An 11672-nucleotide genomic window follows, 5' to 3' on the forward strand; every position below is an offset into this window, starting at 1 on the left:
TTTCCAGGGTATAGTTTCCCTCATTGTAATGGTGTTTTCCCCCTATTATCCTTTGTAGGGTTGGGTTTGTAGAAAGATATTGTGTAAATTTGGTTTTGTCATGGAATATCTTGGTTTCACCATCTATAGTAATTGAGAGTTTCGCTGGGTATAGTAGTCTCGGCTGGCATTTCTGTTCTCTTAGAGTCTGCAGGAGCTCCGCGTAGGATCTTCTAGCTTTCATGGTCTCTGGTGAGAAGTCTCGTGCAATTTTGATTGGTCTTCCTTTTTATGTTACTTTTTCTCTTACTGCCCTAAGTATTCTTTCTTTGTTTAGTACATTTGGAGTTTTGATTATTATGTGACTGGAGGTATTTCTGTTCTGGTCCAGTCTGTGTGGAGTTCTGTAGGCTTCTTGTATATTCATGGGCATCTCTCTCTTTAGGTTAGGGAAGTTTTCTTCCATAATTTTGTTGAAGATATTTGCTGGCCCTTTAAGTTGTAAATCTTCACTCTCATCAATGCCTATAATCCTTAGTTTTGGCTTTCTCATTGTGTCCTGGATTTCCTGGATGTTTTGGGTTACAAACTGTTTGCATTTTTCATTTTCTTTAACTGTTGAGTCCATGGTTTCTATGGTATCTTCAGCATCTGAGATTCTTTCTTCTATCTCTTGTATTCTGTTGTTGATATTTGCATCTATGTCCCCTGATTTCTTCCCAAGGTTTTCTATCTCCAATGTTGTCTTCCTTTGTGCTTTCTTAGTTGTTTCTACTTCTGTTTTTAGATCCTGGAAGTTTTTGCTCAGTTCCATCATTTGCTTGTTTGTGTTTTCCTCTAATTCTTTAAGAGATTTTTGTGTTTCTTCTTTCATGACTTCTGCCTGTTGATCAAAGTTCTCCTGTATTTCTTTAAGTGATTTTTGCATTTCCTCCTTATTAGCTTTTGTATTCCCCTGAATTTCTTTCAATGATTTTTGTGTTTCCCTTGTAAGGGCTTCTAATTTTTTATCCATTTTCTCCTGAATTTCTTTAAGTTTGTCCTTCATGTGTTCCTGTACCAGCATCATGACCAGTGATTTTAAATCCAAATCTTGTTTTTCTGGTGTGTTGGGGTATCCAGTACTTGCTATTGTTGGAGAATTGGGTTCAGATGCTGCCATAGTGCCTTGGTTTCTGTTAGTAACATTCCTACGTTTGCCTTTAGCCATCTAGTTCTCCCAGGCTTTAGATGGTCTTATTGTCACTGGCTGGTGCTTCGACCTACTGTGGATCTTTAAGGTTGTCTCTGCAACACTGGATGACTGGATTTCCTCTGGCACAGATTACTGATATGCTGCCTTCCTCTTTTGTGCCTTTGGAGCCCTTCTCAGTCTTGCCTCAAGCAATGTTATACTTAGCTTGTCAAGGTCAACCAGGTGTTCTCTGTCTGCTCTATTATGGAGTGAAGATGTTGTGGTAGGGGTCACTCCCTCTGTTGATTCTCACATAGGACACAGGTGCCGCGATGGACTGGCTTGCAGATGAACCGCCTATGTGCTAAGTTCCTGAGTGCAGGCAGACCCCTGGCAGTTTGCACCACCAGAGATCTAAAGCTCAGGATGATACAGTACCTAGTGACCCTTTTCTGTCCTGTCAGGCAGCGAGTATGGCCGCGGGGCTTCTCTCCTTCCTCAGCTCTCTGGGCTGGACACAGGCCCTGCGCCCGGCAGGCTGGCAGACAAACCCACCTATGTACTCAGTTCCTGAGTGCAGGCAGACCCCTGGCGGTTTGCACCACCAGAGATCTAAAGCTCAGGGTGATACAGTACCTAATGGCCCTTTTCTGTCCCGGCAGGCAGCAAATAACTCCTCTGGGTTACACATTTCAAGCCATCACAGTTATCTATACATACTTTATTTACATCAGGTTCCCACCTCTACATGCAGTGTGATCTGTAATCCTGGATTCAGGAGATTTCATCAGGAACAAACAGCAGACTGCTGCTTTGATTGTGTTCAGTGCCCAGAGAATGAGGTATCCAATGAGACAGGTATGTGTTTGTGTGCGGAAGAATTTGTTGATATCTTGTCTTTTACAAAATAGAAATTTAAATGAGTCTGAAAGGAAACTGGAGACATAAGACGTGTTTCAATATAACTGTTTTACTTATATCAAAAATATTCTGAACCCTGAAATGAACATGCACTGTCTTCTATAAACACACATTTTGTTCATATTATCATGGTTACATAATTTATATATTCCAAAGAATATTTAATGGAAATATTTTAGCTGTTATTCTGTCAGAAACATTTGTACATACTATTGCTATATATAGGTCTCATTGTCCTTGATCCTATGTACAATTTAAATTGACAACATGATCAGTACACAGTCTTGTTATCCTGAAAACCACATTGGATCCTGAGAGATACGAGAAGCTCCGGCTCTTTTTATTATTTAATGAAATGTATTTAAGTTATGAACTTGCTTGTAGAATAGAAGTACTTATTATGACAGAATTAGGGTAAGAGTGTAAAAACCAAAAATTCACACAAAGATGTGGTAGTTTTATTCTTTGGCCTATTGAGAGATAGAGGAAAGATTTGTAATATGTATTTGTTGCTTGACATATAGCTTGGAATATGTTGTTGAGAACATTAAAAGACTTTACCTCAAATAGTGCAAAGTGAGGAAATACATCTGATTTGATGATTGTCTTCTGAATGTCAAATATATGCAAAAATGTATGTATTCTGATATTGACATGCAAAAATCACTCACACCTACAATCATACATTCAAGGATATACTTTTATGCATACCACATATACATAATATTCTCCTAAGTATATTTTAGTTGAAAGGTAATTACATCCCCTTCTATTTCTCTATTCAGCACTATTAGCCTTGCTTCAAACTGTTATATATGTCTCCTCTATTCTAATATTAGTATCAAAAGGACAAGAGATACACTGTATATACATTAATTAAGAATAAATTCAGTACAAGGAGAAAAGAATAGATGGATTTTCTTTCTTCTATATGCTGACTACCAGTTGAACCAATACCATTTGTTGAAAAGGCTATCTCTTTTCCACTGGATGGTTTTAACTTCTTTGTCAAAGAGCAAATGACTGTAGTTGTGCAGGTTTATTTCTGGGTCTTCAATTACATTCCATTGATCAACCTGCCTGTCACTGTACCAATACCATGCAGTTTTTAACACTATTGCTCTGTAGTACTGCTTGATATCTAGGATACTGATTCCCCCCAAAGTTCTTTTACTGTTGAGAATAGTTTTAGCTATCTTGGGTTTTTTGTTATTCCAGATGAGTTTGCAAATTGGTCTTTCTAACTCTATGAAGAATTGAGTTGGGATTTTGATGGGGATTGCATTAAATTTTTATATTGCTTTTGGCACAATGGCATTTTTACTTTATTAATCTTGCCAATCCATGAGCATGGGATATTTTTCCATCTTCTGAGGTCTTCTTTGATTTTTTTCAGAGACTTGAAGTTCTTGGCATACAGATCTTTCACTTGTTTCGTTAGAGTCACACCAAGATACTTTACATTGTTTGTGGCTATTGTGAAGGGTGTCATTTCCACAATTTCTTTCTCAGCCTGTTCATTCTTTGAGTATAGGCAGGCTACTGATTTGCTTAAGTTAATTTTATACCTGGTCACTTTGCTGAAGTTGTTTATCAGCTGTCGGATTTCTTTGATAAAGTTTTTGGGGTCACTTAAGTATACTATCCTATCATCTGCAAATAGTGATAGTTTGACTTCTTCCTTTCCAATCTGTATCCATTTGACCTCCCTTTGTTGCCCAATTTCTCTAGCTAGAACTTCAAGCACTATATTGAATAGATATGAAGAGAGAGGGCTTCAAGTAGTGGTATTGCTTCAAGTTTCTCTCCATTTAGTTTCATGTTATCTACTTGTTTGCTGTATATTCCTTTTTAAAAAATTCTATATTCTTTGTTTACATTCCAAATGCTTTCCCTTTTCCTGGTCCCCCTCCCCATTGCCATGAGTCCCATAAGCTCTCTCCCCTCTGCCAATTTCCCAATCACCCCCTTCCATTTCTCTCTCCTGGTACTCCCCTACAATTCTGGATCAAGCCATTCCAGGACCAGGGACTTCTTCCTTCTTCTTGGGAATCATTTGATATGCTAATTATGTCTGGAGTATTCAGAGCTTCTGGGCTAATTAATGTCCACTTATCAGTGATTGTATTCCATGTGTTTTCTATTGTGATTGGGTTACCTCACTTAGGATAATATTTTCCAGTTCCAACCATTTGCCTAAAAACTTCATGAATTCATTGTTTTTAATTGCTGAGTAGTAGTCCATTGTGTAAATATACCACATTTTCTGTATCCATTCCTCCATTGAGGGACATCTGGGTTCTTTACAGCTTCTGGCTATTATAAATAAGGCTGCTATGAGCATAGTGGACCATGTGCCCTTACTGCATGCCGGGGAATCCTCTGGGTACATGCTCAGGAGTAGTATAGCAAGGTCCTCTGGTAGTGTCATACCCAGCTTTCTGAGGAACTGCCAGACTGATTTCCATCTTGCAATCTGATTTCCATCTGATGACCATCTTGCAATCCCACCAGCAGTTTAGGAGTGTTCCTCTTTCTCCACATCCTCGCCAACAGCTACTGTGTCCTGAGTTTTTAATCTTATCCATTCTGACTGGTGAGCAGTGAAATCTCAGGGTTGTTTTGATTTGAATTTCCCTAATGACTAATGATGTTGAACATTTTTTTTTAACTTTTTATTTCCAATATTCTTTGTTTATATTCAAAATGATTTTCCCTTTCCCGGTTTCCCCCTCCCCATAAGTTCCTTCTTAAGGTGCTTCTTAGCCATTCAAAATTTTCCAGATGAAAATTCTTTGCTTAGCTCTGTACCCCATTTTTAATAGGGTTATTTGGCTCTCTGCAGTCTAACTTCTTGAGTTCTTTCTATATATTGGATATTAGCCCTCTGTTGGATGTAGGGTTGGTGAAGATCTTTTCCCAATTTGTTGGTTACCATTTTGTCCTTTTGACAGTGTCCTTTGCCTTACAGAAACTTTGTAATTTTATGAGGTTCCATTTGTCAATTTTTGATCTTAGAGCATAAGCTATTGGTGTTCTGTTCAGGAACTTTTCCCCTGTGCCCATGTCCTCAAGGTTCTTATACAGTTTCTTTTCTAGTAGTTTCTTTTTTTTTTTAAACCTTGCTTGTTCTTTTTTCATTTGTTATATTCTTTATTTACATTTTAAGTGATTTTCCCTTTCCTTTATCACCCCTCCCTGAAAGTCTCATAAGCCCTCTTCCCTCCCCCCTTTTACCCAATCCACCCCTTCCCACTTCCCTGTGTTACAGAAACTTTGTAATTTTATGAGGTCCGATTTGTCAGTTCTTGATCGTAGACTATAAGTTATTGGTGTTCTGTTCAGGAACTTTTTCCCTGTGCCCATGTCCTCAAGGGTGTTCCCCAGTGTCTTTTATTTTCAATGTGTTTGGTTTTATGTGGATGTCCTTAATCCACTAGGAGTTGTGCTTAGTACAAGGAGATAAGAATGGATCAATTTGCATTCTTCTGCATGCTGACCACCAGTTGAACCAGCACCATTTGTTGAAAAGGCTATCTTTTTTCCCACTGGATGGTTTTAGCTCCTTTGTTGAGGATCAAGTGACCATATGTGTGTGGGTTCATTTCTGGGTCTTCAGTTCTATTTCATTGATCTACTTCCCTGTCACTGTACCAATACCATGCAGTTTTAAACACTATTGCTCTATAATACTGCTTGAGGTCGGGGATACTAATTCCCCAGGAGTTCTTTTACTGTTGCCACAATTACCCTGATACCAGAACCAAACAAATATTCAATAGAGAAAGAGAAATTCAGACTGATTTCCCTAATGAATATCGATGCAAAAATACTCAATAAAATTCTTGCCAATCGAATCCAAGAACACATCAAAATGATTATTCACCATGATCAAGTAGGCTTCATCCCAGGGATGCAGGATGGTTCAATATATGGAAATGAATCAATGCAATCCACGACATAAACAAACCTAAAGAAAAAAAAACCACATAGTCATTTCATTACATGCTGAAAAATCTTTTGACAAAATTCAGCATCCTTTCATGCTCAAAGTCTTGGAAAGAACAGGAATTCAAGGCCCATACCTAAACATAGTAAAATCAATATTCAGCAAACAGGTAGCCAACATCAAACTAAATGGAGAGAAGATTGAAGCAATCCCACTAAAATCAGGGACTAGACAAGGCTGTCCTCTCTCTCCATATCTTTTCAATATAGTACTTGAAGTCCTAGCTAGAGCAATTAGACAACATAATGAGGTCAAAGGGATACAAATTGGAAAGGAAGAATCAAACTATCATTTTTCGCAGTTCATATGATAGTATACTTAAGTGACTCAAAAAACTCCCCCAAAGAAATCCTACAGCTGATAAACAACTTCATCAAAGTGACTGGATATAAAATCAACTCAAGCAAATCAGTGGCCTTCTTATACTCAAAGGAGAAGCAGGCTGAGAATGAAATTAGAGAAATAACACCTTTCATAATAGCCACAAACAATATAAAGTATCTTGGTGTGAGTCTAACCAAAGAAGTGAAAGATCTGTATGACAAGAACTTCATGTCTCTGAAGAAGGAAATAGAAGACCTCAGAAAATGGAAACACTTCCATGCTCGTGGATCGGCAGGATTAATAAAGTAAAAATGGCCATCTTGCCAAAAGCAATATACAGATTCAATGCAATCCTCACCAATATTCCAACTCAGTTCTTTATAGTTAGAAAGAGCAATTCTCAAATTAATCTTGAATAACCAAGATAGTGAAGACTATTCTCAGCAGTAAAATAACTTCTGTATATTCCTTTTACTACGTTTAGATATTGGTGTTGAATTCCTGATATTTCCAAGACTTTTAACATGAAGGGATGCTGAATTTTGTCAAATGATTTTTTAGCATCTAATGAAATGCCCATGTGTTTTTTCATTGAGTTTGTTTATGTAGTGGATTACATTGATGGATTTCCATATGTTGAACCATTCTTGTATCCTTGGGATAAGGCCTATTTGATTGTAGTGAATGATTATTTTAATGTGTTCTTGGATTCAGATGGCATGGATTTTTTTTGAGTATTTTTGCACAGATATTCATAAGTGAAATTGGTCTGAAGTTCTCTTTCTTTGTTGGATCTTTATATGGTTTTGGTATCAGTGAAATTGTGACTTCATAGAACAAGTTGTGTAGTGTTCCTTCTGTTCCTATTTTGTGGCATATTTTGGAGAGTGTTCATATTAGTTCTTCTTTGAAAGCTGCTAGAATTCTGGACTAAAACCACCTGGCCCTGTGCTATCTTTGGTAGAGCATCTTTTTGGGTATGTGTCCAGGAGTGGTATAGTTGTGTCTTCAGATTGAACTATTTCCAACTTTTTGAAGAACCATAAAATTGTTTTCTAGAGAAGTTGTACAAGTTTGCAGGAGTGTTCACTTTTCTCCATTTCTGGGTCCAAAATGTGCTGTCACTTGAGTTTTTGATCTTTGCCATTCTGATTGCTGTAAAGTGAATCTCAGGGTTGTTTTGAGCTGCATTTCCGTGGTTGCTCAGCATATTGAACAATTCTGTAAGTGCTCCTCAGCCATTCAAGATGCCCATATTGAGAATTATCTTTAGCTCTGTACCCCATTTTTAATAGGGTTATTTGGTTGTCTGGAATCTAAATTTTTGAGTTCTTTGTATTTTGTGGATAATAACCCTTGTTCAGGGAAGATCTTTTCTCAATATGCAGGATATATATTTTTTTGTCCCATTGACGGTATCCTTTGTCTTACCAAAGGCTTTCAGTTTTTTGTGAAGTCCCACTTTCAAATTGTTGACTTTAGACTCTGAGACATTGGTGTTCTGTTCAGGATATTTTCTTCTGTTCCAATAACATGTTCAAGGCTATTTCCCCACTTTCTCTTCCATTAGATTCAGTGTATCTGGTTTTATGTTCTGGTCGTTGATACATTTGGACTTTAGTTTTGTGCAGGATGATAAATATGGATTGATTTCCACTTTTCTACATGCAAGTCACCAGGTAGACCAGCACTACTTTTTGAAGATTCTTTCATTTTCCACTTTATGGTTTTGGATTCTTTGTTAAAGATCAAATGTATATCACTGTGGGGATTTATTTCTGGGTCTTTGATTCTATGCTATTGATTCACCTGTCTGTCTCTGTATTAATATCATGTGGTCTTCATCACTATTTCTCTGTAGTACGGTTGCAAGTCAGGCATGGTTATCACCACAGAAGTTCTATTATTTTCTAGAATTATTGTGATTATCCTGTGATTTTTGTTTTCCATATGAGGTTGAGAATTGCTCTTTACATGCCCTTGAAGAATTGCGTTGCAAATTTGATAGGAATTATATTGAACCTGCAGATTGCTTTTGGTCACATGGTTATTTTCACTGTTAATCCTATTGCTCTGTGAACACTGGGGATCTTTCTGTCTTCTGAGTTCTTCTATGCCCTCTGTCAGAGACTTGAAGTTCATGACATACATATCTCTCACTTGCTTAGTTGTATTTACACCATGATATCTTATAATATTTGTGGCTATTGTGACTGTTTTTGTTTCTCTAATTTCTTTCTCAGCAATTATGAATTTCTACAAAGGATGGCTATTGACTTGTTTTAGTGTAATTTTATATCACGCCATTTTGCTGAAGTTGTTTATTAGCTTTAGAAATTCTCTGGTAGAATTTTGGGGATCGCTTATGTATATGATTACTTCTTCAAATAGTAATACCTTGACTTCTTCCTTTCTAATTTTTATCCCATTGATCCCCATTTGTTGTCTAATTGTTCTAGAAATAATTTCAAATAGTATATTTAGAAGATAGGGAGAGAATTAGCATCCTTGTCTTGCCCCTGATTTTAATGTTATTGCTTCAACATTCTCTCCATTTAATTTGATGTTGCCTATTGGCTCAGTGTATACTGTTTTTTATTATGTTTACACACATGTCATGAATTTCTGATCTCTTCAAAACTTTATTTATTTATTTTTATTTTTTATTTTTTCAAGTTAAAAATATATTATTTTATTTCATGCTCATTGCTGTTTTGCTTGCATGCATTTTGTGTGAGTATATTAGATCCCATGGAATAGGAGTTGAAGACATCTGTGAGCTCCCCCATGGGTTCAGGTACTTGAACCCTGGTCCTCTCACAGAGCTGTCAAAGGATGGTGTTAACTGCTGAGCCATCTCTCTACAATTCACTAACTTTTTAGTTTTTTTAAAATTAAACTAATGAAATTTATTTTAAAACAGAACTCAGTATCACCATTTTTTTAAGTCTTTGTTTTTGAGGTATGTTTCTTGTATGAAATAGAATGATGGATTTCTTTAAGTATCCAGCCTGTTAGCCTGTGTCTTTTTATTGGGGAGTTGAGTCTGCTGATGTTTCTAGAGAAGGCACGTTTCTAGAGAAGTGACAGAATATAATACTGCATCTTCAGGCAGCAGGATTACAAAAAATAAAACAAAACAAACAAACAAAAAACATTGGATTGTTAGAAGTTTTAAAATTCTGGAGCCTACCCTTATTGGCCCACTTTCTTCAACTCAGCCATAGCTTCTAGTCCTTTCAAAATGTGGAACTCAATAGTGGCTAAGCAGACAAATCTGACACTATGTGTGCCATTTTCATCCAAACAACCACATGCAACCCCCTTTTGGTTACTTACAGTTTTTGTCATAATAATAACGATGAAATTCATAATAAAATAAAGTTATTCTATTTTCATAAGTACTTATTATTTATCAGTTTCAAAACTTTTAAAGTCAAAATCAGAAAGCAAATTATATACTTAAACATTTAATGTCCTAGAGATTCACTGATTTGAAATCTTTTACATTATGATTTTTAAAAACTTTTATCAATATCAGAGATAATGCTTATAAGTAAGTGTCTTCTCTCTTTATCTTGAAAGTGGTATGTTACACTACCAGGGATGTACTGTTCCAGAGCAGCATGATATTACCGCTTCCTACAACATCAAAGAAAAGAATTGTTGCTGAACAACAAAATGTTTATTGTGATATCCTCTGATTAATACAGATACTAAATGATCAAGTGTATAATGAGGAAATTTATTAAGGTTTCTTGTTAATGTTCTCCAGCAGATCTGGAACAGTGTGTGAGCTGTCTACCTGATGAGTATGCCAACACAGAACACACACACTGCCTGAAAAGACATCTCTCCTATCTGGCCTATGAAGACCCATTGGGAATGTCTCTTGCTTGCATGTCCCTGTGTTTCTCTGTACTCACAAGTCTTGTATTTGGTATTTTTGTGAAATACAGTGATACTCCCATTGTGAAGGCCAACAACCGCAATCTCAGTTACATCCTACTAATCTCCATCACACTCTGTTTCCTCTGTGCTTTGCTTTTTATTGGGCATCCGAACATGGGTACCTGCATCCTGCAGCAGACCACATTTGGTATCTTTTTCACAGTGGCTTTATCTAGTGTCTTGGCCAAGACAATTACTGTGGTTCTGGCTTTCAAGATTACTACTCCAAGAAGAAGAATGAGATCAATGTTGATATCAGGGGCACCTAACTTTGTCATTCCCCTCTGTACCCTGCTCCAACTTGTTCTCTGTGGAATTTGGCTAGCAGTATCACCTCCTTTTATTGATACAGATACACAATCTGAACATGGGCAGATCACCATTGTGTGCAACAAAGGCTCAGTCATTGCATTCCACTTTGTTCTGGGATATTTGGGATCCTTGGCTGTGGGTAGCTTCACTGTGGCTTTCTTAGCCCGGAATCTGCCTGATAGATTCAATGAAGCCAAATTTCTAACCTTCAGCATGCTGGTGTTCTGCAGTGTGTGGGTCACCTTCCTTCCTGTCTACCACAGCACCAAAGGGAAGGACATGGTGGCTGTGGAGGTCTTCTCCATTTTGGCTTCCAGTGCAGGGCTTTTAGTCTGCATTTTTGTTCCAAAGTGTTATGTTATTTTGATAAGACCTGATTCAAACTGTCTTCAAAATTATAGGAATAAATTACTTTATTAAAACTTGCATAGTATTACATTTTTAGATTATACTTAAAATATCTGTGTTCATTTTCCTGGGAATAAGCACCTTATCCATTTTCAGATTTAATCAGTTGCCTGTTGCACTTTTTGTAGGGTTGAGGCCTTTTGATATTTTCTTCATCCAGTTTAGCATGTTCTTTTATGTCTTTCTTGTTTAGCTCACATTTTGGAGACATGTGGGTGAGAATATATGTTATAGCTTCTATTTCCAGAAAACATATCCTCACCACAAGCTCTATAATTCATTGACCCTCAAGATATTTGCTTTCTAGAGAAAGCATTCAATCTCCTGGATGAGGAGATCCTCAGCTGGATAGGAGGCAGATTCAGCTGAGCTTGCTCCCCTGTACTGTAAGTCAATGGCCATTACACGAAGTGGAAATAGTGTCTCTTTGCCAAGTTAGCTCTTAGAACTTGAGACAACAAAACAGCTTCCTCTTGGGCAAACAGAATAGTGCTAGAGCTTTGCTGTGGAGGATTGGTTGCAGTGTGTCAGAGAACTGTGTCACTAACACATTGGAAGCTGAATGCTCAGAAGGCCTTCTGGATTGTTTTTAAA

General features: G+C 37.1%; 1 protein-coding gene across 1 annotated transcript in view; it reads left to right on the plus strand.

The window, feature by feature from the left end:
• Positions 1 to 11090, plus strand: part of LOC127670583 (vomeronasal type-2 receptor 116-like) — a 48723-nt gene extending 37633 nt beyond the window's left edge. The window contains exons 6-7 of the mRNA XM_052165080.1: positions 1888 to 2011; positions 10186 to 11090. Coding sequence (XP_052021040.1) covers positions 1888 to 2011; positions 10186 to 11090 — 1029 coding nt within the window. The remainder of the gene's footprint in view (positions 1 to 1887; positions 2012 to 10185) is intronic.
• The last annotated feature ends 582 nt before the right edge of the window (positions 11091 to 11672 follow it).

The sequence above is a fragment of the Apodemus sylvaticus genome, chromosome 20 (genome assembly GCF_947179515.1).
Source record: "Apodemus sylvaticus chromosome 20, mApoSyl1.1, whole genome shotgun sequence".
Lineage (NCBI taxonomy): Eukaryota > Metazoa > Chordata > Mammalia > Rodentia > Muridae > Apodemus > Apodemus sylvaticus.